Source organism: Python bivittatus, unplaced genomic scaffold (genome assembly GCF_059951505.1).
Source record: "Python bivittatus isolate LINGU-HERP-01145 unplaced genomic scaffold, Pbiv_v1 ctg000700_np1212, whole genome shotgun sequence".
Classification (NCBI taxonomy): Eukaryota; Metazoa; Chordata; class Lepidosauria; order Squamata; family Pythonidae; genus Python; species Python bivittatus.
This window is the reverse complement of record NW_028277098.1, coordinates 23,361,269-23,387,419: the sequence shown is the minus strand read 5'-3', so window position 1 is coordinate 23,387,419 and position 26,151 is coordinate 23,361,269. Positions and strand designations below refer to the sequence as shown.

At 36.4% G+C, this 26,151-nt stretch overlaps 1 protein-coding gene across 5 annotated transcripts in view; it reads right to left on the bottom strand.

The window, feature by feature from the left end:
* PTBP2 (polypyrimidine tract binding protein 2) overlaps positions 1-25,784 on the bottom strand; it is a 73,453-nt gene extending 47,669 nt beyond the window's left edge. For 4 of the 5 annotated variants that reach the window (XM_007421813.3, XM_088128406.1, XM_088128407.1 and 1 more), the window contains exons 1-3: positions 25,604-25,784; positions 22,248-22,278; positions 13,313-13,388 (exon numbers count right to left, since the gene is read on the bottom strand). In XM_007421813.3, coding sequence (XP_007421875.2) covers positions 13,313-13,388; positions 22,248-22,278; positions 25,604-25,611 — 115 coding nt within the window. In that variant the 5' untranslated portion in view covers positions 25,612-25,784. The remainder of the gene's footprint in view (positions 1-13,312; positions 13,389-22,247; positions 22,279-25,603) is intronic. The other variant, XM_088128409.1, reaches the window with a different exon arrangement.
* Positions 25,785-26,151: the final 367 nt, after the last annotated feature.

The following is a 26,151-nucleotide window of genomic DNA, read 5'->3' as shown; positions in this document are numbered from 1 at the left end:
CCCCATCACCTTTACAGCCCTAGTTTCTGTAAGGGCTGTAAAGGGTCCCTTCTCAGATGTTTGCCATGCTCCCATTCCTTCTGCCAGCTAAGCTGTCTCTTATGCGACTGTTCCCCGGCCGTGGGTCTTCCCCTTATCACCCAAGGTCACTCCCACATACTATTACATGGGGTCCCTTAGACTTCTGGTTCTGGGGAACTTCAACCTCCATGCTTAGGAGTAGGATTTGGGTTGGTTTGGAATTTTATGGCCTGTCAGTCACACTATGTATACCAGACTAAGAAAGTAACTGCAAAGGCAGGTTACTTTACTATATTGGCTATGGAAACAAAATCTTCATTGTGTGTTCAGCCTGATTATGCTATATACACCTACCCCCTAATACTTCTGTGAAAATAAAAAGGTATCAGTCTGAACAATTTCTTCCTCCCTCAGATTGTTTTGGGCTTGAGTCATGCTTCTTCCCTCATCACTCTGGGAATGAGGACCATGAAGGTCCTCTTCTTTACTCTCTACATGGCCTTAACTGTAACCACGGGCTTGAGTTGATAAGCTCAACTATGACTCCTGAAGATGGGCAAACACTGGATCTAGTTTCTATTTCAGAGTAGATGAGATAGGATGAACATATGGAAGACCTTGACATATATCTGTCCTTTGCTGTTGTCAGATCAGTTTTGGCCAGGTTGCATTAAAATAGTCCGCTCTAGGCAGCTGATAGATGCTGATGGTTTTCTGAAGGCATTCAGGCAATTTCCTGACAATTTGGTGGGTAGTTCCATCCTGTACTTGGTCAGTCTCTGCTGTAAGAAGACAACTGGAACACTAGATAAGATTGCTCCTGTGAAGCTTCTTCCCTATCACAGATCCTGAGCAGCCCCATGCTTTACAGAGGAGCTACAGGAGATAAAGAGAATGAAAAGATGCCAAGACGAGCATGATCTAAAATGTAGGTTTAAGCCTACAAAGTAGCGATAAGAGGAGCAAAGTATATGTACTCTTTTGTTCTTATTGTGTCTTCAGATTTCCACTTGAAGCCCTATTCAGGATTACTCTGATACTTCTGGGGAAGAAGGGGACAAGGTATCTGCAAGCCATTAAGCTACTTTTACATGTTTCTCTACAGAAACTTACACATATTATTCACTCAAGTCTTGATGCCATTTGGGCAGAATCAAGTAGGGCAAAGGGGGCAAATTCCAATATTATCTGGAATTGTTTTGAGCTTCTAAATCCAAGGAAGTGGACAGAGTATTCTGTAATATGAGTTCTGTCACCTATGGTTTGGATAGCCCCTCGTGACTCCTTTGGGCAGCCAGGCAGGATATGTGTAGCTGGCTTTAGGAGAAAGTTAACATTTCCCTGAAGAAAGGTGTGATGATACCGTCATGAAAAAGACAGTGGTGTGTTCTCTCTTGACGAGGCTATCTCTCAACTTCTGCCTAGTCTCCTCACCTGGTCACACTGGATGAGGAGTGTGCCATGCCTGGTCTTATCAGAACTGGTGACAATTAATTATACCATCAACCATGGTATAATTCTGGACCACCTGCATGGAGTGGAAAACCTTACTTTTCAAGACAGCATTTAGTACTCAGCTAATGGTCACTGGGTGACTTTTTAATTATTTCAACCATGGTTTTTATGTATAAGAATGGTTATTTTAGTGGGATGTTTTATGTCAATGTTTTATTGTAAACCGCCCAGAATCATCTTAAAGAGTGATACAAAATTGTTGTAAATCAATAAGTAAATAAACCAGCAAGAACTGCTAGGAAGTGATATTAGTTGTTCTGAAGAGAAACACCAACAAGAAGTATTTTGATTAGAAAACATCAGAAACAAAAAGTTGTCAAGATTTTTTGATAGGTTGTCTGATAGAGACAACCACTAGTTTATGTGTACATATGATTCTAAGAAATAATCTAATTGCTGAACTTAAATAATCCTAATGCCATTAAGTCTAGAAACCTGCCTACAACCTGGTTTTAAAACTTGTGCACACCTTAGAATTAATTGCATTTAAAAGGAAATAAAAAACTTTTGTAGTAAATAGTATCATCAGTTATTAATCTTCATGGCTGCGTGCATGCTATCTCTAGAAAGCAGCATGCCTATAAATTTAAACTGATGGGAACAAATGGCTATTGCCCTCATGTTCTGCTGTGGACCACCCACAGTTATCTTACTGGCCACAATAGGAAACAGAATGTTGAACTAGATAAGCCTATGGTCTGATCTGACACACTCCTTTAAAATAATGGATATATTGCAAAATAATCTTCCTTTGAAGGAATATGCTTACAGAAGAGTTACAGCATGGCTTGATAGATGTCTATTACTGGTTTTCTATATTACATGACTATGTTCAAAAATGAGAAGAAAAGTTTGTTTAGTTTAGGTTTAAAGTAGACACATTTAGGGGAGACATTTTAAAACAACCAAGAAAGGCTTACTGATGCTTCTGCTTCCAAATTTTGCATTGGGGAAAAAATGTATTATATGAAACTGGATGAAGCATAAAAGCATATTCCCAAGACCAAGAACTCTGATCTCTCCCAGTCCAGGAAAAGTATCGGTCCAAATGACAAGTGTATGTACCTCTCAAAAAACAACCAAAAGCCAATACGTATTCTGACCACCAATATTACAGAGCTGATATATTTATGACCCTGTGCTAATTCAGCCTGATAGCAGAGGAAAAAAATAACTAAAGGTCAGAGTCAGCATCTGCAAACTACTTTGAAGCAGGATATCTGAACAAAAAGAGCCACCACAGCTCTGCTCTGCTTCTTCCTTCTTTTTCCAAATTCCCAGGTTGGCCAAGCACAGGCAAAGCAACACCCTTAGTAATTATCTTCCTTTACGAAGTATGTATCCAGGTTTATGAGCTTTTTGGTTTTTACTTTCTATTTAATAAGTGTGCACTTCTGTTCTAACTGATCATACATTACTTTTTAAAAACACCTGCAGAGAAAATTCCATCACATCCCACAAGCCAAAACATAATCTACTAATGGAGAATGACACAGAGCTTCTTCTTTCCTATATATGATTAAAAAAAGATGTAAACCTGAAGATAGACATACTCTTCAAGAACCCTCTTAATATCAAAAATATCCCACATCTTTTTCTTAGAGTTGGGTTGTAAAGAAAAAAGAGGGGAAGATCTGCTTCTAATCCATAAAAGCTTACATTTTCTTAAAGAGGATTTTATATGAAACTAACATAATGTTTATTTTTTAAAATGCCTAAGTCTTTTGGACTGTCATGCTCCTAGTAGGATTCCATCTTTGCTTATGTAACTTTATTCAAAATCTGATTAGTCTTAGTGCAGAAAGACAGTATAAAAGGATCAAATGTGGGCCTGGTAAGAACCTCAGAATCTATGTCCTAGACCCTGTTGTGTTCTATTAGTGATAACTGATAAACTTGTTGCCTTAAGAAGAAATTCAGATTACCGGGACTAAGCCAGAGGTTTGACACTTCCCCCCTACTCTTACAAGTTTAGGGGAAAAGCTAAATATTTCAGTGTTATTGGCCTTGAAGATACCAAGCTTTCAGAAATGTTCCTGTTCAGTCATAACATAAAACATATATTTTAGAATAAGTTTAAGTCCAGTGGCTTGACTGCAGGGGGACAAGTTTTGATGAAAATACAAACCAAGAATGAACAGAAAATGAATTTTATTCTTTGCTATTATGAGAACAGATTTCCTGTAAAGAATGAACCAATTGGAAAATGAGTAAGGTTATTTTATAGAAATAATTTGATTTGTTTTAGTTTTCTATTTATGGATTTTTCCCCTTTTTTATTGTTAATAATTTCCTTTTTTATAATAAAAATTAAAAGAAAAACATTCACACATCTAAATAATATCTGGATAAATTCTCTTGAATAAAGTGATTATCATTTTTATATATGTACTAAATTTCTCCATTATTTAGGAATTCTTATTTCAAGCAATATTTCTCAAATAGTTACTCTGAATGTAAGATATATTAAAAGGTTTATCTGGGCACCAATAGATGAGAATCATTAAAATTTATCCTTTGGGACAGGATTTGCTTTGTGTGAGATGGGTGGCTATATAAATGTGATACATACATACATACATACTCTTAAAATGAATGTAATTCCCGGGATCCTTTATATTTTGCATGGAATTCCTGTATACATATCTAGAAAATATTTTCAAAAACTCAGTACAGTGTTCTGTAAATTTCTATGGGGTTCCTCAATTCCAAAGATATCTTTGAAAAAGATGCAATCGTCAATTAAAGATAGGGATTGGGGAGTTTTCCCAATCTTGAATTATATACTACTATGAATACCTTTTAACTATTACCAATTTTGAACACCTTTACTTAGTTGAAATTCTTCATCTTGGGTCCTTTTGGAATATTCCTATGTACCACATTTAGTTAATTGTATCATTTGGGATTAAAAATATAATAATTGACGGTATTTGCTGTCACTGTCATATCAAAACCATATTAAAACATATTAAAATATCAGAAAATAACTATGTTACCATAAAAGTAATAAAATGTTAAAATATCATTGTATGCTATAAAAAAATTAAAATGAAACTAGTGAAATGCTAATATAATATGCTAGTATGCTTTAAAAATAAGACTGTTAAACAAGATAAATAGAAAATTAAGCATAATGAACAGAAATACAACAATGCAATTATGTAATTGAGGATTTTGTCAGATCTACTTAATTCTTACTGGCCATCATTTCCCAATAAATTTACAAGCTGATGTGCAAAACTGTATGTTAGAATAGAATCACAATCAGAAAAAAGTACAAAGACATAAAATTGATCAATATGGCTAGTCAGCCTTTAAAGGGGAGGGGGAATATTTTTTGGTGTCTTCATATTATGAGCAACAGAAAAGGACTGTTCAATAGTTACAGTATGCCTACACATAGGCACTCCGGAACAGAAGTCCTCATATACTGTATCTTCCATCAACGAATAACTACAAGAAGAACTTTGAAACATACCAGACTGAAGACCCTTCTAATTTTAGGAACTTCTAGCTCTCTAACATAACCCAGAGAGGCTATCATGTACTTTTGACTGTCAATAAAAGTCTTTGGGGAAAAACAAACTTAGCCAAAGATTAAATATAGACAGCCAAACTTAGTCTCTTCTTTTACCAATCCAGTTTCTATATATTGCCTCACCATGCTGAACTCATTAACATGCATTATGCAATAACCCAACAAAATTGTTTGCTACACTGATTAAATGTATATTATAATTTGCATAGTTAGGAGGACTGTAAACCCTCCCCTCTTTAGGCTTATCTTCACCTCTGCAACCAATCAATAAACCAATACATATGCTGGTCAGACTCAAAACTTCTCCAACAGTAACTACTGTCTTTTGATTATAAACATTTTAGGACTGCTGCTAGTTCTCTAAGCATTTTGAGCAATAGTAGTAGATGTGTCATACTACTATTAGAGGTATTGACAGTATATAAAGCGTACAACCTACTCAGTTGGGTACCCATTTATATGCCAGCAGTGTTCCTTTGGTCTCCTAACTAAACTCATCATTTTAGCTTTTATCTTATTTATTTCCAAATAATTCTCCATGCAAGACTGTCAAGGGCTCACAGAATTCTTCTAAGACCTATGGGGTTTCTAGACTGTATTACTCCGTCATCTGCATAAAGAAGAATGGATATAAATTTCTCCATCAACTTGGGAGAATAAAAGTCCCATTTAAGTAACCCACCATGTCATTTATATAAAAGTTAAACAAAAGCAGAGGTAATTTACAATTTTGTTTGATTGCCATTCAAGTTGACACAGCATTTGATAGATAGCTCTGGGTGTTACCTTTGACTTTCAGAGACATCATAAACGCTCAAATAAGAAGTAATAGGTGACAATCCATCATGGTTGCTTCACGTTTTTCCCAGTTTTATTCAAGAGGTAGAATCAAAAGGCAATTTTAAAACTTATAAAAGCTGAGTATAAGGAAACTGTGAAGCTACTGGGGTATTTCTCCATTAAATGTAATATTATTAAGCATTGGTGATAGTAGACAAACTTCTCTAATTTTTACCTGCTCCTATACTAGGAGGTTTTCTTGTTCTAGCTAACACTTTTGCATCTAGCCTACATGTCTAGCATAGAGCTAATTGTAATAAGCAAACAAATATGTTTATAGTTTGCTGAATTATTCCACCTTCTTTTTTAAAATATGGGAATTATGACTGCTAGTCCCAGGTCCCAACTTTCTCTAAATCTTTAGAGTATAATTTATCATTATCTAGCTTTAGCATGTACTTTTCCCACTGTCTCCAAAATCCAGCCAACAATGGTAAGACTACTTTACATTTCTAGAAAAACTAAAGGCTCGCCTATTACTAGTGAGATCTTCTAATCAGGCAGCTGTTGTAATCCAGTGCTGCCAATTCCTTCCAAAGTCTACAGAAATTGGAAAAGCCAGCTGATCCCTATTGTCAGGGCAAAAATTATACGTACGATTAAAAATTTCTAGGGCAAATAATGGGTCTTAAATAATTATGTGGAGGATCCTCAAAAATGTTTATGTGGATTGCTCATAAAAATATGTAATAAGTCAGAGTAAAATTATTTTTCCAAACCCTCTTTCTTTCATTAATTTAATGCTGAGATACAAAAAAATACAGAAAAAAAAGAAAAAAAAAGAAAAAGAAATGGTGGTCACACAATGAAAAAAGATCTATATATAATGATTAAGATCAACATGACAAAAAACAAAACATATAAAAAAGAAAAAAAGATCTATGTAATTATAATGATATAAAATTAATAAAATCCTTAAACTTATTGTTAAACCTAGAATAGAAAAAAATATTCTAGACTTCATAGGTGTTACACACAATCTCCAAATAGGCTCAAAGAGAATATTCATATAAGATCTTGTCTCAAAACAATATAGGCATTAAAATAAAAGCCCAATGATATAGGTGAAACTCTGGTAGGTTGAAGCCACCACCTCAGTAAGGCCAAGGATATCTGAGGAGCTTTAGCCTGCCAGAAAAAAATTCTCATTAACTTAACTGTTTAAAGTATCTACCAGAGATTAACATTGGAATTTGTATTAAAATGTACATTAATCTTGGTGCAATATTCATTCTGATAATAATAATTCTGCTCCAATGATTTAATAGGAGTTTTAAACATTGAATTATATCAACTGAAAAGTTTGTGAACCCTTTTGAATAAAAGGAGGGTGAAGATACAGTAGTGCTTAAAAGTTTGTGATCCCTTTTGAATTTTCAATATTTTTGCATAAATATGACCTAAAAGATGACCAGTTCTCTACACAAGTCCTTAAACCAGATAGAGACAACCTGATTAAATAAATGAATCAAAAACATTATACTTGTTCAGTTATTTATTGAGGAAAATGATCCAAAACTACACATTTGTCTATAGCAAAAGTATGTAAACCTCTAAGATTATCAGTTCATTTGAAGGGGAAATTAGAGTCAGGAGTTTCAGTCAATGGGATGATAATCGGGTGTGAGTGTGGGAGGTCCTCCCTTCAACAAAATTCATTATCAAAGTCTGATTTTCACAACACAGGTATGTGAAAGTGTGTCACGGCTCAAACAAAGGAGATTTCTGTGGACCTCCAAAAAAACAGTTATTGATCCTCACCAGGCTTAAAAAGATTACAAAACTATTGCCAAAGAGTTTCAGCCCACTGTCAGGCAGATTGTGTACAAATGGAAGCAATTTAACATTACTGTTACCCTTCCCAGGAGTGGTGAACCAATCAGGATCGCACAAGAGCAAGGTGTCTAATACTCTGGGAGGTCTCAAAGAAGCCCAAGGTAACATCTAAGGAACTAAAGATCTCTCTTGTATTGGCAAATGTCAGTGTTCATGAGACTACCATCAGGAGAATTTTGAACAACAATGGTGTGCATGGCAGGTTGCAAGGGAAAGTCACTACTCTCCAAAAAGAACACTGCTGCCCATCTAGTTTGCAAAAGACCACATGGATAAGCCAGAAGGGTACTGGAAGAATGTTCTATGGATAGATGAGGCCAAAATAGAATTTTTGGGCTTGAATGAAAAGTGTTATGTTTAGCGAAAAGCAAACACTGCATTCCAGCATAAGAACCTTATCTGATCTGAGAAACATGGTGGTGGCAGTATCATGGTTTGGACCTGCTTTGTTACCTCTGGACCAGGATGGCTTCCCCTCACTGACAGTACTATAAATTCTGAATTGTATCAGCAAATTCTACAGGAAAATGTCAGGGTATCTGTCTGTGAACTGAAGCTCAAGAGAAAATGGGTGATTCAACAAGATGATAACCAAAAATGCGCAAGTTGTACAACCAAAGAATGGTTAAAGCAGAAGAAAGTTAATGTTTTGGAATGGCCAAGTCAAAGTCCTGACCTTAATCCCATAGAAATGTTGTGGAAGGACCTGAAGCGGTCAGTTCCTGACAGTAAGCCCAATTTCCGTGAGTTGAAGCTGTTCTGTAAAGAGGAATGGGCTAAAATTCCTCCAAGCCAATGTGCAGGACTGATCAACGGTTTTCGGAAACATTTAGTTGCAGTTATTACTGCCCAAGAGGGACATACCAGTTACTGAAAGCAAAGGCCCACATACTTTTGCCACACCCAAATCTGTAGCTTTGGATCATTTTCCTCAATAAATCAATGAACAAGTATAATGTTTTTGACTCATTTGTTTAATTGGGTTCTCTCTATCTAGTTTTAGGACTTGTGTGGAGAACAGATCACCTTTTAGGTCATATTTATACAGAAATATTGAAAATTAAAATGGGTTCACAAAATTTTAAGCACCATTGTATACTTTTAGACATGTTTAATTCATCGTACCTATCAGATATTTCAAGAAAGATATAAATCCAAGTATTTTATATAGTCTTTATAAATTGTAAACCTTAATGTCTTACAGTAATGTAATATTGGCTCCCAAAGGCAGCAAATTAGACTTGTTCCAGTTATTGGTATAACCCATGTATAACTCATATTGCTATACAACTTCCATAACCTCTGCAATGACATTGCATACTTATCAAGGATGGCCATAATATCATTAGCCTATAAGAAAAAAATTATATACAATGTCAAGTGCAACCACACCCTTTATATCATGAGACTGTTTAACAGGAAAAGCCAATAGTTCAAGAACAAATTTGAAGTTAAAAGGAAACAAAGGATAAACTTGCCAGGTACCACAATATATCTTAATTGGTTAACTGTTTTTCATATTATATGCTAAGCAGAATTGCTATGGAGTTGGATGGCCTTGCAAATTTGCTAAATAAAATAAATAAGCTGATTGTACTCCCTCCTCTTACCTCCTCTTCAATAATGTCCTAAGTATATAGCAGCAGGTGGCTTCTTAGACTGATTTTTGCAAGCTATCTAATAGCCACCCCAACTACAGTCCAGTATTCAGTACTGTAGATTGCATCATACATTAAGTTAATACAGCCTTTCAATTGTGATATGAATAATTACAGTCTGCTATAAATAATTACAAGGGCCAGTGTCAATATAAAAATGCACTGAACATTTAACTTTCAAATAAAAATAATTACTCAATTCTCTTCCAAACTGTATAAGAAGGGAGAACATTACCACCTCTAAAAATATATTCTGATATTTTGAAGAAGGTGAAAATTGAGGTTGCAAATTAACGAAAGCAGCAAAAGGTTGGAATTATTCCTGATTGCTTGTTATCAGGATGACTATAGATTTGTCAGCTGAGTTCAAAAAGCTAGGTGACACCTAAGGAGTACTTTAGTATAAATAGTAAGGGTTAATTGTCAGGAAACAATATGCCCAAACTGTATTCAGCTGGAACTTTCTTCCATGCTGATGGAAGTTAATGTTGCATAATTTTAATTTTTCTATAAACCTACTCTTTTTTCACAAAAAACTCCTTCAGTAAGCAACATAATATACTCTAGCCAAGCATAATCTGTTTTCTCCCATTAGAAATGTCTAATGCCTGCTCTGTTTATATTACTTGTGTCAACTTCAATACAAGGCAGGCATGGGCATTACCTCTTTTGGACTGAGAGGCCTTTCAAAAATAACTTGTCATCTGGAATTATGGTGCTCTTCAGAATAAAAAAAAATATGGGGAATGCCCAAGTATTTGTAAACTTCTGAAATAAGTAACTGAATCTTGGATCTTAAGCTATTTTTTACAACAGAAATAATCAAAGATACAAATTAAATGCTCTGACAATACGCTAGAGCAAATAACACAAAACCTACTATTCTCACCATTTTGTTAGCATTAATTAGTATAACTAATTCATAAAGCAGAATCTATAAATTACTTAATCCAAACTCCAGCTCAAGAAATCTAGAACTTCAGCAAATTCATATTAGATACAATTTAGTTCCCTTTGAAAACCAACAGTGAAGGAGAACCCACTTATTTTCTAACACTTGGTAAACTGTCAAACTGATCTTAAAATACTGTTATTATCCTTTCTCGTGGTGCCACAGTTGATAGAATTGCTGCGACCTCACTTGTGGCTGCCTGGTCATAACCCCATCTGATTTATTTCATCTTGGTTCTATGCCAGTACTAACTGCATTGCTGCCTGCAGTCAGGGAGATGGGGTTGCACTTTTAAAGGCAGACCATACTTGCCTTATCACAGTGTTTTGTTTGGATTTCTGGGGCATTTTGTAGAATTGCATTCTTCTCTGCAGTTCACCACATCCTGCTGACACTTGTGGTCTGTGACTGCATATTCTTTAGACCAAATCCCACTTCTATCACAGCTAATCTGCCTATTTGCAGGCCATCCCACTATCCACCAACTGGGGATGCACTTTAGTTCCCCAGCTAAGATCTGGCAGAAGCCAGATGAGATCTTATGAAAACTACGGAGTGTAATGCAGCAGGTGAGATAGATATATATCTGAACACAGAATGTAGACAAAGAGAAGAAAATAACAAAGTAGGAAGAACAAGGAATATTTTAAAGAAAATCACAGAAATCATGGGAACACTCCAAACTTATATCGTCATAAGGAACAATGGAAAGGATTTGATAATGTACATGTTAAAATATATGGAAGGACTACATGAAAAACCTATACAAGAAGACCAGCTCAGGTGAGACTGTATTCAATTTGATGAACCAATGGTGAAATCTCCAGGAGCTGATGAAATCCCCATAAAGCTCTTAAAGGAGGCCAGCATGGAAACAATAAAGATCATGACAGCCCTATGCAAACCAATATGAAAAAAAGCAGCATGGACCCAAGACTGGAAAATATCTACCTACACCCAATCCATAAAAAGACATATTTAAAGTAATGTTCTATTTACAGTAGTCCTAATACCATAGCCCAGCAAGAAACTGTTGAAAATCCTTCAGAAGAGATTACAGCTCTATAGGGAGAGAAAAAATGGCAGATGAATGGGAAGAATTCAGGAGAAACATTGGAATACAAGAACATGTAGCTAATATTAGGTGGATGATAGAAACAACAAGAGAATATCAAAAAGAGCTCTACTTTTGTTTTATAGACTACTTCAAAGTTTTTTTTATTGTGTTGATCACTCAAGATTTTAGAAGTGTCTCAAAGCAATGGGTATACCTAAGCATTTGATTATTCTGATAAAAAAAATCTACAATAACCAAGAATTCTATAATAACCAAGAATAATCAAGTGAAACCTACAGCTTACATATTTGCAGCAGATGCCAGGATGCAAGAACATAAAGTTAGGGTTTGTATCATGATATTACTGCCCACATGTTGTCATTTTAATGCAATATAAAGTTTGCTGCAAACACCTATGCAAACCTGCCCTAGAAAACAATAAAAAACGGTGGGGCGGGGTAGGGAGGCAGCCTTGTTAGCAGCCCAAAGTTGTCTGGCAAGTAGATGACCATAAGAAAAAAAGAATAAACAAACAAATAGATAAATATCAGAAAGCCTCCTGATTATTCTGGCAGCCATGTTTTGAAAAGACATGCCTCCTCAAGGTAGTTATTTTGTGTGCACTCTTGATATATTCTCAATATCTGAAATATGTCAGTGACCCAAAGATGGTTGCTTATCCTTGAATAAGAATACTGCTGCTTCCAATAAGACGTTATCTAATGCTAGCACATTAGAGAGCCAGTTTTCTGTAGTGGTTAAGGCACCAGGCTAGAAACCAGGAGACCGTGAGTTCTAGTCCTGACTTAGGCATGAAGCCAACTGGATGACCTCAGGCCACTCACTCTCTCTCAGCCCTAGGAAGCAGGCAATGGCAAACTATTTCTGAAATCTTGCCAAGGTAACTACAGGGACTTGTACAGGCAGTCGCCAGGAGTCAACACTGACTCAAAGGCACAAAAAAAAAAAAAAAAAAAGCAGCACACAATCTCAACATATACAACTAGACTGTAATAGGTATCCCTGTGCTGGTCATTGACCAAATAAAGATTACTTACTATGCCATCCCAGAACACCTTCTCTCCTAACTTTATTATATTCTAGTTTCAGTTCTTTTATGCATTACCACTTTCTCAGCCAAAGGTCCCAGAATAACTTAAAAAATAAAAACAAAATAAAAATCTAATACCATCTGACAAATTCAGGATAGTTAAAAGCACAAAATAAGATGAAAACGTACCTTAATTAATGCATTATTAAGGAAAGCACAAAATTTCAGCACACTCATTCTATAGTTTCTAGATGTCTGAGCAAGAGATTATCTGAACACATGAAAGGGCCGGGCACTTGCCCCTTTAAAATTATTTGCAAAACTAACATAATTATTCAAGGGCATAGATAAAGTATAAGATTTTTATTGCACATTTAGTATATTCTTATATGTGGTAGAAAAAGTAGAAGGGAAAGACTGCAGTTAAAGAGATAGAAAACTAACAGAAGGTATGGAGAGGGTAAGGGGAAGTATATAAATTTCAATATTAATTTTTTTATAGTATAGTTAAATAATGATTGCAAGTCAGGCTGTGGAAAGGGTAGAATAAGATTAACATAATTTCAGGTAAATTGTTGAAGAAACTTCCATTTCTCATCCTGCCTTAGCTGTACAGAGTGGTCAAAGGTTTTTCCAATTTATTTATATATACGCACACAGAGAGACAAGTTTGGTTCAGGCATTTATAGCTGGTTTTGTTTTCTTTTGTTTTTAAAGTTTAGTGTACGACTACTCAAATGGCATAATGAACATTCTTTCTGCCATGTATTTTAATCTGTTCTGCAAGATAGATATGTTTTGATATTCAAATAACAATGATCCTTTAAAATATATCACTTACCAGTAACTACTATGCTGCTCATATTAGAGTTCGGGCTATTGAGTACACTGCCTGAAAGAAGTTCGTCAGATCCTCTCTAAGAAAGAAAGAAACAATAAGCAGTTTGCCATCTAAAAATACAAAATTGGTATTAATAATGTCAAAATGACATTAAGTGAAAATCTAGAGCAAGGAAACTATTTAAAGAGTTAGCAATTTTTTTCACTAAATTTTCAGGTGTCCTTTCAAAAGACATTAACTTATTTACATCTAATTTTTTATTCAATTAGGACAGTCTCTTCAGGTGAGATTAAAACAAAAGTTACTTGTTCAAAACCCCATGATAATGGCAGATAAGGGATCTGAATTACAAAAGTCCTATTTGAAAAATGGGAAGCAGATAAATTATCAGGGCGATACTTCCAGATGCAGTGAAGGGATGCCCTTGAAGCTGCAGATCTACAGTGGTTTTTTTTTAAGTTTGTGAACACTTTTGAATTTTCAACATTTCTGCATAAATATGACCTAGAAAGTGATCTGTTCTCCATACAAGTCCTAAAACTAGATAGAGAGAACCCAATTAAACAAATGAGTCAAAAACATTATACTTGTTCATTTACTGAGGAAAATGATCCAAAGCTACAGATTTGGGTGTGGCAAAAGTATGTGGACCTTTGCTTTCAGTAACTGGTATGTCCCTCTTGAACAGCAATAACTGCAACTAAAATTTCCGATAACTGTTGATCAGTTCTGCACATTGGCTTGGAGGAATTTTAGCCCATTCCTCTTTACAGAACAGCTTTAACTCAAGGAAGTTGGGCTTACTTTCATAAATTGACGACTTCAGGTCCTTCCACAGCATTTCTTTTTTTTTAATAATAATTTTATTGAACGTTATAATTAAAAAGATAAAAGCTAATACAAGCTAAAAAAAGAAAAAAGAAAAAAGAAAAGAATTGAAAGTGTAGAAAAGAATAGAAAGAATAGGAAAAAAAATAGAAAAGAAAAAATACAGTAAAGAAAAAAAAAGAAATATATAAAGAAACCCCCTTCATCACAAGTATAAACAATTTTAGTAACTTATCACCCTTCTCTTAAAATATAGCGAATGATCTCTTCTTCCCATATCTCATCTCCTATCTATAAACAAAACCTTAAAGTCTTGTTCAATCCTGTCAGCAAAAATCCATTAAGGGTTGCCAGAGATAGCAATATATTTATTTTAATCTTTATCAAATAAACTAACTTTATATCCTTCCCTTTACTTTTAACAAATTTGGTCTTTAATCCTTTCAAATAATGTCCTAGAACATGATTTTTCTTTTTTTCTTTATCCCTTCTCACAAAATCCTTCGAAACTTTTGTAAATCCAGTATAGGAAAGTTATCCATGTCACTCTTCTGGTTTGTTACTTGTATGTCCCCTTTAATTATTAAGAAATCAACCAGTTTCATTTGTATATCCAGTATATCATCTTTTTCCAGATCATTCTTGTAGCCTGTCATTTTTAAATCCATGTTCAAATCAATTTCAGTCTTGTCTGGTAGAACTTGTTCCTTTTCCATAACATTATTTAGGCACAGTCTATTTATAATGGCAGACATTCTTAAAATTAGCTTCTGAGTCCATTGCTCACAAGTTTCCTTCAATACGTCCAATATTAAAGATTTTTGTTCTATTCTGTGTTAACAAGTCAAATTTAAGTGTTCTTCTCCTTTAATTGTAATCTTTAGTTCCTTCTGGTTTCCTCTAGTGTCCAACCTTCAAAGTTCATCATCATCATCATCATTTAGAAATCAGAACAGCCATTTCCCATGGGAAGGATTCTATAATTAATTTCAAAGTCTTATTTCAAATCCATCTGGACCCTTACTCCATTTATAACTTTCCAAAATCAACACTAATCACCCTTTTGCTGTTTATTCCAAAAATCGTTTTTTTCCCTAAGTCCTTAAACTCATACTTAAAACCTCTTTTGCTAAGGACTGAAGGAAACTCATCCAGTGAATGCCATAAAACTTGCCATTCTGAAGGTTCTTAATATTTAAAAAGCACTAAAAAAGTAACTCCAAACATGATTAAAAAATGAGGCTCGGCCAAACTTTATATCTGTATAAAGTTATGACTATGAGCTTAGTTGGAATCCCTCTGTTCCTGCAGTCTACTCACAAGGAGTAGCTCTCCAAAGTATATGTGGCTATCTTACGATCTCTCCTTTCTCTGGAGAGATTTCACCTGCCAGGATCCTCCATCTGGTCACTCCTTTGGTGACGTCTAGTTCACCATGTCCTCACCAGAAGTGAGGTGAGGGTCAAGGTCAGGACTTTGACTTGGCCATTCCAAAACATTAACGTTCTTTTGCTTTAACCATTCTTTGGTTATACAGCTTGTGTGTTTTCGGTCATCTTGTTGAACGACCCGTTTTCTCTTGAGCTTCAGTTCACAAACAGATACCCTGACATTTTCCTGTAGAATTTGCTGATACAATTCAGAATTCATAGTTCTGTCAGTGAAGGCAAGCCATCCTGGTCCAGAGCCAGCAAACCTGCCATGCACACCACTGTTGTTCAATGTTCTCCTGGTGGCAGTCTCATGAACACTGACATGTGCCAAAATAAGAGAGATCTTTAGTTCCTTAGACGTTACCTTGGGCTTCTTTGAGACCTCCCAGAGTACTAGATGCCTTGCTTTTGTGCGATCCTGGTTAGTCAACCACTCCTGGGGAGGGTAATAGTGGTGTTGAACTGTCTCCATTTGTATAGGATCTGCTGACAGTGGACTGGTGGAGTCCAAACTCTTTGGCAATAGTTTTGTAATCTTTTTAAGCCTGGTGAGGATCAATAACTGTTTTTTGGAGGTCCACAGAAATCTCCTTTGTTTGAGCCATGACACACTTTCACATACCTGTGTTGTGAAAATCAGACTTTGATAGTGAATATCCAGAATTCTGTTCAAGGCAGGACCTCCCACACTCATACCCGATTATCATCCCATTGACTAAAACACTTGACTCTAATTTCCCCTTCAAATGAACTGATAATCCTAGAGGTTCACGTACTTTTGCTACAGACAAATGTGTAGTTTTGGATCATTTTCCTCAATAAATAAATGAACAACTATAATGTTTTGATTCATTTTTTAAATTGGGTTCTCTTTACCTAGTTTTAGGACTTGTGTGGAGAACTGGTCACCTTTTAGGTCATATTTATGCAAAAATATTGAAAATTCAAAAGGGATCACAAACTTTTAAGCACTACTGTATCTTCACCCTCCTTTTATTTTTTTGGTATAGGAAAATGGGGGAAGTTATAAAATTCTCCCAGCACCTCCAAACTGGCATTTTGCAGAGGGAGTAGAGCTTTTGAAAGAGCCCACACCTGAGACCAGGCTTAACCCATAGATCTGAGATTCCAAGTTTCTAATTTAAAGCTGCAAAAGCCAAAACAAGCACACTAAAAAAATTCTCCAAAAGCAAACTAATAGCTGGCGAAGAACTGGTTAAACAAATTGATTAGGAGGTTAACAGCTTCCCTTCCAGAAATGAGTACAGCATTTAAATTTTTTTGATCTCAGAGCTAAAGTAGATGAAGGGCAACATCACAGAGGGATATAAAATCATACATTGTATAGAAAATGTGGATGAAGAGAAGTTTTCTTCTGCTCTTATGAAGACAGAACTTGAAGCAACCCACTGAAACAGAATATGGGGAAATTCAGAACAGACAGAAGAAATATTTATTTACTAAATGCATCATTAAACTACGAAAGTTGATGCCATAAAACATGGTGACAACTATCAAGTCACTGTTTTAAAAGGGGCCTATTCATGGAGGATTTTTATTATTAATATTATTTAAATGTATATGCTACCTGACTCGCAGCTACTTCAGATTTACAAACTGTTTGAAACATTAAAAATAAAACATTAAAAACATCAAGAAACAAAAAGAAGGGTAAAAGATCAGATTTTTAATAGTTAATCTTAATAACTGTATACTGCCTCCTGAATCACAGGCAGCTGGGAAGTTACAGTGGTTTATCACTTTCTTGTTCATTATTGTGAACTTTCCAAAAGCACCTGTCGGCCAGTGTGTAACCCAAAATGCAGAAATAAAAGGGCTCTATGGCAAACTCCCTTTACATTCTTAACTTTTGGTGCTGGGATTATCTCAGTAGTCACTCCCACTGAATTGCCATATTCCGCACTACAGGTAGTCCCCAGTTTAAGAACAAGTTCCATTCCCAAGGTCTGTCCTTAAGTCGAATATGTATGTAAGCCTGAACAGTATTGTATAATACTGTATAAGTAGTATTGTGTAATTTATTCAAGCCATTGTGTATTTAACTTGAATTTTGCTACAATAGGCTTCGTTCTTAACTATGGGTCATCTATAAACTGGGCAATCTTAATCCAGGGACTACCTGTAGTTAGATTTCCAGCCACTTTATTGTATATTATTCTTTTTTTTACATACTGATAAAAATAAAGAACACATTAGCTGAATTACAGGCATAGCAACCTACTGGTTCCATCTGCACATCCTGCAATAAAGACATATCCAAAAGCATCCTTCTCTACAAGCTATGGCTACTTAATTTAGCAGGAAACAATGAATTGTTGAAAAAGAGATTCATACATTTTCCCTGAATTGATATGCCATTATTAGGCAACAGCAATATTGTTTCATCTTGACTGAATTTCTTTTTCTAAATGTGCACATTCCTTTTCAGTAATTGATTATGCAAAGCATAGAAAAAGAGTCAGAAGTAGTAATACCCTGGCTTCAAATCTGGTTTGTCAAAGGAGGGACCAAGCAAGAGGCTAATTTCACATGTAACATACAGTTTTTCAATCTTTGCTAAGTTCACAAGAAAACTAAAGAGTAATGACTTCTTTCAGTTGAGCTCAACTCCTGTATGCACAACGTGACTATCTGCACAATGCAGTTATCTTTACGATAGGATGGAAGTGTTGCTTTCTTCCAGGATGTTTTTTGACATTCTTTTTAGGCCTTCAGCCCTGGAATTCCCTATTGGTCTCCCATCCAAGTACTAACGAAATCCAATTTTGCTGAGCTTCCACACCTGGACAGGATCAGAAATTTACCTGTTTCCATATGCAAGAGTCAGCTGATCAGGCTCCATGCATGAGCATGTTTCCTCATGTGAATACAGCAATTGGTTTGAACGATAAAGTAATTGTTTTTTATAAATCCTGAAGGTTCAATTAATTAAGGTTTGCCCACAACTTAAGACAGGAGTATTTGATAAACTTCACTTAGCTTTACAGAAAATTTTTGCTAGCCTCAATTCCACTGCACATATGGAGTTATCATTATATTTTAAAATAGTTTCCATCTATTTAAAGAAGGTTATATTGACAATTATAGCTGCTTTTAAAATGCTTTTTAAGGACAATGTAAAAACATTTGTAGTACAATTTTCCAAGGTTTTTGGAAACCATTTAAATCATCTTCTTGCCAATATATTTGAGTTATTGATACTCCTTTAGCATATACTTCTTCACTGTAGACATTTCCTTGTCACTCTTTCTAATGCCTCAAAAATAATTTTAAAATTAAGCAGATTGTGTTTTCCAATCAGTTTTCAACTAATTTGGGTAGAAAATAAACTTGAGATCAATATGAAAGTCAAATATTGATTTTAAAAGCTGCCTGGCTTCACCTATAGCAATGACTGCAAGCATACAAGGAATCTCTCTGTATTTGTATAACATTCTACCAAACACTGGATGAATATGTTGTAAAGCATATAATCAGCTATCATTCATACAACAATTCCTATACTGATAAATAAGGAAACCTTAACATGCACTTTGTAACACAGAACTTTGATAATTTATTATGGGAAAAGAGGAACCAATAATATAGGCAAGAGACTGGTAGCAAATTCTAGGCTAAATCTGACAATGGCCAGCTGGCAACCTCTGCCAATCCAACCACCCCCTATTACCTGACTTAGCTATATCAGATTTATAGCCAGCTCCAGGAGCTTGGCCTATTCCAAGAAGGAACAACAGAAGGATTAGATAATCATTTACTGTACATGGTTATATCTACCCTCCCCTCATCTTCCATGGGGATGAGGGCAGGGTGTCAACATAGTCAAAATGGCAGGTTTGACCAAGTAATTGAAGCCCTGTCTCTTTTTAATGTGCATCAAATGTATCACATATACATAAAAAGGAGTGGAGCTTCAACTGCCCAGTTGCACCCACCATTTTGACACTGTTGACTTCCCTTTACAAACAGCCGTACTTATATCCTTAAAGAACTACTGCCACAATCCTCTGAAACTTCAAAGATTACTGTAGAATATGTTCTACACATTTGCCTAACTCATTTAGGGCACAGAAAACCTTCCAATAGCTCTGCCTAAAGGAGTTCATAAAGATGAATAAACAATGATTTTCCTTGAAGAAAACTACTACAGCCACCCCAGACAGATACATGGGCACAAAAACCTTGTTCTGTCCAATTTTTAGTTTATGACTGCTTATTTAACAGACTAGAATTATTCAATTAATTGACTTCTTGCTAGCTACAAAAGTGCCAAAATGTTTTGCTTCCTTCTAGTATTATTATTAGTTAGCACATATCTTAAATGATTTACAGTTAACAGTTACTGTTAATTACATACAGTAGTTATTTTGTTGCTGAAGGAATAAAGTGGCTATCTTTTATTACAACTGTATGGTTATTAGTGATGATGTTGACAAATTAAATCATCTACTCACAACTGTCTGAATAAGGCAAAATGGATAATTCTTCAACAAGTTCTACAGCATTCTTTAAATATATAGATTTCCCAGTGAATGTTTCTACTTCCAGTACTAGACTCCTGAATATAACGGAATAATCCCCAGAAAACCAAGATTTTCATTTCAAAAACCCAGTATCACATCTAAAATTTTAGTCTGGTTTGCAACCAATAGTAGCATAATGTGACTTTTCTTTTTTCTGTCTTAGTAACTTACAATCTAATATGATTTAGCCTTATGGGCAAATCACACCAATATGATTTGTTCAACAAAACAATGAAATATTCTGGCTTAGTATTATATGCAAATCAAATCTTTATTTAAATTAGGATTAAGCTATATGTAAACCAGGATTACAATATATCTTAGATATTGTACCTGGACCTACAACAGTTCCTCATTTCTGTTTCTGCTGAAGCAAAGTAAGTCCGAAGGTCAGAAATGGATATATGTGTATTGTAACTGAAAGGGGCAGCAATGTGCAGAGGCCACTCATTTCGTACATTACAGTAAGTCTGAATTTTACTTACTACAGCCTAAGCGTATAATTTTAGAGGCTCAGTGTTTGAGGACAGTATTTTTTTTAAAATCAAGAATACCCCAAATAAAGTTAGGATTACAATGCTTGCAACATCATAAATTACTATCTGCACTCCAATTATACTCTCTTCTCCAAGAATTCCCCTACTTAACCAGGTAAATTCACATATCACATAAAATCAAAATGTGGTTTGGTTATTCGTGACTTTGTATGCTATGTGAACACAACCCAATGATTTATGCCTCATTACAGGGTGTTCAGCAGCCATTAATTCTCTTTTATTCAGCAGGTTGTTATGTTTTACTCCATTTATTTAGATATGAAAACAAAACTAATATCAATATTACAGTGTTATTAACAAAAGCCTTTGCAATCTGGCTTCTATTTCAAATCCTGATTTCAGGAACAACCCTCTTCAACATAGAAAATATGTGTGGTTCAGACCCAATGTCATTAGTAAACAAATAATGCAGTTGCTGGGATTTGATCCTAACTTGCTCAGACTGTAATTTTGAAAGGAAAGGCAAGCAACAGTTTGCAAAGAATACAGAACCCAAAGTTAAATTAACTGATCAAGGCAAGGGAAAAAGAAAAGCAAACCAAAGCTTAGTCCACAAAACGCTAAGCCAAGCTGCTTAGTGAATAAAACACTTTGAGAATGTGTCCATACACACTCAGAGTGGTTAAGGTGCTGGCCTAGAATCCAGGAGACTGTGAGTTCTAGTCCCGCTTTAGGCATGAAAGCCAGCTGGGTGACTGGGCCAGTCACTCTCTCTCAGCCTAATCCACCTCACAGGGTTGTTGTTGTTGTGGGGAAAAAAGGAGGAGGAAGGAGGATTATGTATGTTCACTACCTTGAGTTATTTATTAAAAAAAAAATAGAGACAGAGTCAAAATCAAATAAATAAATAAATAAATAAATAGGTTTACACTCCACATCAAAACCAAACAAGCCAAATCATGGTTTAATGCAATGTGTAAACCCAGTTGATGTCTGAACTGTACTGCAAGTATTAAAATCAGAAAGAGAAAGAAAAATTGTGCAGGCGAAGGGGTACACATATTTACAGTACAATCTCAATTACCTGAGGTACAGAAATTGCAAAGCTTATGTCTAGACAAGGCCTCTAAGAACAATAAAAACAGAAAGCCTTTGGAATGTTGCTAATATAACTTCAACTAGGTTTCTTTTTTCCAGTACTACTGTAAAAACCTGGATTAGAAGTGTGAAAATCCCCTATCAATTATCTCATCCCTGAATAATATTATACCACAAAACTATAATTATAAAAGAATCAGCAGGTTAATTTACTTTATTTAAATATTTTAGGACTATGAATATGATTATGTAATCAGTATGATTTCCCACAATTTTTTCTAAGTGTCACTGATATTCTACTTCTAAAAAAATTACAAATGTTATTTCAGTTAATCCTATAGTTGGTTGCAACTATATTTAGAGATTGGTAATTACAGTAAATCATTTTGGGGTCTTCCACCAACTTCAACTTTTGGTTGAAGATTCTAGATAAACAAATCACAACCAGTCACCAAGAGAATACTAAACAAATTTAGAAATAAACATTTTTAGATCAATGTATTTGTTATTCAACATTATAAGTTAGATTGCTTACCTTCACACCAACTGCAACATCAGTAACAATGCTGGAAAGGAAAAATCAGATTTTAAAAGAGGAAATGTATTTTTCTCCAATAAAGCAAACATTTTTCCTAAAATCATGTATTCAGTTTGATATTTAACTTCCTATTTTCTTAAAACTAGGAAAAATTGAGAATAGGAATACACTGCATTTCCATATTACCATACAGTATTTATATTACCATATTTCATATTTGCCATATTAATGGTAAATGACTACGTTGAATAAGACACAAATAAATTTTGTCTTCCCTGGTTTTTTTCCTGTAGTTTACTACAGAGTTTCTCCAAGTCTGTTGTGGTGGCCCCCCAAATTTTCCACTGCAGATTGGACACGTGGTTAGCTGCACAGAGAAAGACGCTGCATACAACCTAAATTGGTACAATGACAAAACTTGAGGGACTGCCTTCTCCCAAGAACATCTACCTGCCCCAAACGCTCACACAGGGAGGGCACGCTCCAGGTTCCTTCTTTTAAATACTATCATCTTATGGGACCTAGAAAGTATCCCTTTTCTGTAGTCGCCCGTTTTCTGGAATGAACTCCCACCTGATATATGACCAGTTCCAATTCTACTCGCATTTAGGAAAGCTGTTAAGAACTGGCTTTCCCCCCAGGCACTAGAGACCAATTGAGTTGAGTCCTTCTTTGATTTTTCTGTTACGGTGCTTGTCCACCATTTTTATATTCTGCATTTTATATTTATATATATTATATATTTAAATGTTATGGGGGGTTGGTTTGTTGTTTGTTTTTCTGTTATTGTATGCTGCTGTCAGCCCTTCGAGGTAGTCCAGACAGGAAACCAAAACCATGAGTACTAAGACTGCCTTTATTGTAAGGTTATAGTAACAGAATCTTGCAAGTCTGAAAGCGCTTCCCTTCTCCCCTGCCTTTACTTTCCAGAGGACTAGGGAGAGTCCCTTCTGAGATGCTTTCTCCACTCCCATCCCTCCTTTGGACTCAGATTTAATTGATCAGACCATTGTCTAAGCTGTAACTCTTCCTCCTATCTCCCAAGGTTATTCTCACAGCCCATTACATCTGCCCAGAGTCACATTGTTTGAGTTGGGTGGCCTTATAAACCTAGTTAATTAAGAAATAAAGTGCCATTAAACAGACTGCTGTAAACCTAGTTTTCCCAAGGTATTTTTTATACTTATAGTATTAAAATGCTAGCTTAAAGAGTTTTGATTTATGGCACAATCAAGTAGCATCAGAATAAAGAACACCTTATGTGCCATAAGCACATATAAAATAGAATTATGACAAGCAAAGGGGTTGAAAGGAATAACAAAACAAAATTATTTTAAACACTGCAATTATATTGTAAAACCTAACATTCTGAGTTCCCTTAAATTCAGTTTATATGAAATTAAATACAAACAGGGTTCCTTAAAGAAAAGTGGGGGGAATAGTGTTTTTTGTATAGCCCATTTCCAGTCAAAAATTAAATTCAGGTTCATCAAATGGCATGTACTTAAGGGAAATATATATATGACCCTAAGGTTTTGATAGCTGCCACAAAACCAATTTTTGTACAAGAGCTCAGTTTACAAAAGTCACCACAATCATGCCTGGACCCCTCTGAAGTGAAGAGAATAAAATGAAACCCCATAGTAATTATAAAGTTATACTGAATTATCTTAGAAAACCCATTTGAGTAATGAAGTATTGTTACAAAACTGATGTCACCAGCATGTCAAACGGCAACTTTCCAAATTTATTTACCAGCATGTACTAGTAGTCTAACAAAACTAAGACCATGACCAAGGGAGTTCAAGTTGAAGTTTATTATTTATTTATATATATTTATTGGCCCCCGCCCTCTGGGAGGTGTACAATACCAGAAAAAAAAAAACAGCTAAAAACATAAAATCAGACAGCCCAGACTAAAATAATCTGATAAAACAAAACAGGGGCCTTAAGCAAATCATAAGCATCAAGCCCAGGCCAGGACCAAGCCTTTCTGGAAGCACAAGAGACAGGGTGTCATCCTTATTTGGGGGGGGATGCTGTTCCAGAGGGTGGGGGCCCCAACAAAAAAGGCCCGCTTCCTATGCCCCACAAAATGACAGTGTTTAATGGAGGGGACCTGGAGCGCACCCACTCTTGCCAGAACAAACTGGGTGGGCAGAACAGTTGAAGACAAGCAGTCTCTTAGATATCTAGGCCCTACAAGGCTTTATAGATAATAACCATATAAACCATTATCCAGGATGGACCAAACAAAAACCACAAAACTAGAACATACCATTTTAGCTCACATATTTGTAGGGAACGGAACAACTATCCCAGCTAATAAAATAATAATAATAATGCTACAATGGGTGCATACCGTAATTATTTTCTCCTTGAGTAACCGATTTCAAATTACTAATAGCTCTCTACCATGAACTTGAGTAAGGCCCACATTCTAACACAGTTCACTATGCTCCTGCTAAAAATGGGATAGCTTTATTCCAAAAGCAGTTTTAAATATTGTAAGAGGGAGAAAAATTCATCTTTCTTGATGCTGTCACTTACTGTGGTAGGGCTTCTCGGCCTCCAATAAAAAGAGGGCCTTGTCTGAGATACGCTACAGACTACCCACCCAATCTCCATCCCGCCAATGAGAGCCCTTGTGTTGTTTCCATATGGCTGACGCCCACAGTCCTTTCCTCCCTTCGGCTTTGACAGACGGTCTTCAACACATACAAAGACATCTTTCTGTCTCGGAGGGGAGAAGGCCGCGGAGCAGCTAATGGGAACAAAAGGGGAAGGCGTCTGCCTCCTGCTGCTCTCTGGTCCCTCGTCTGGGGGGCTCCAAACGGGGCCAGGACTTGTGGGGCGAGCTTTCTCTAAGCCGAATAAAAGGGGGCTGTCTCTGGAAAGAGTCACCAAGTGTGCAAATCGACTCACTCGGAATTTAAGGCCTTGTCCTGGTTCCCCCTCCTCGGGTAACCCAGCATCTCAGAGACCAGCCCCAGGATGCCTCATGCCGGCGCCTCAGAGCTGCTGCGGGCCCAGTCCCTGAGAGAGGCAGCAGAGCAGACCCAGAGCCGGTCGGAGGAGGGGGAGGGGGAGCTGCCTTCCCATCCACCTTACCGGCCTCCCCCCAAGACACACACCCCTTTTCCTCTCATCCCGAGACCTCCTGGCTCTCACACCCTGAACCAGCTGGCGAGAGGACGGGACTAAGGAAGAGCCCAGCAGACAAGGGATGCGCTGCCAGTCCCCGTCAGATACGTGCGAAGAGAAGGAAGGCGGGAGAGGCGGCGGCGGCGGCGACAACTCCCTCCTCCCTCTCTTATTCCCGGCGGCCGTCCCTCATTCACTCCCTCACTCACCCGTCCATCGCCGAACAGGACAAAGCGCTGGCGACCAGGGCAGGGAGCCGCGCAGCTAGCGAGTAGAGAGAGGGAGCGAGAAAATGGCGGCCGGGCCCCAACGGAAAACACCGAAGGTTGCCGAGCACTACTAGGTTCTGCTCCCCATCAGATCGGCGAACTCTTTTGTTCTCAATGAGCATGCGCGAGGTGGTCGGGCATGCTCAGTCCACAGGACTGAGGGTTTTTTGCCCTCAAAAGATTAGGAAGGTGTAAAGACAAGGGAAATGAGATGTGCATACACCGGAGCGGGGAGGGAGGGAGTCGGTCCTCGGTTCTGCGTTTCAGTCATTAGAATATTGATTGAAGCAAACAGTGCAAAGGCATTTATTCAGGATGTCCTTCCCAGTCATATTTATTTACACAGGGAGATAATTTTCAGAGCAGCTCATTTTGATCTGAGAAAAGAAACCTTTCATACCTGCACTGGGCCCTTTTTTCTTTGATGTAGTACATTTTGAGTAACTATCTACAGTATTTACACTTTGTTAGAATCACGCCACATATTC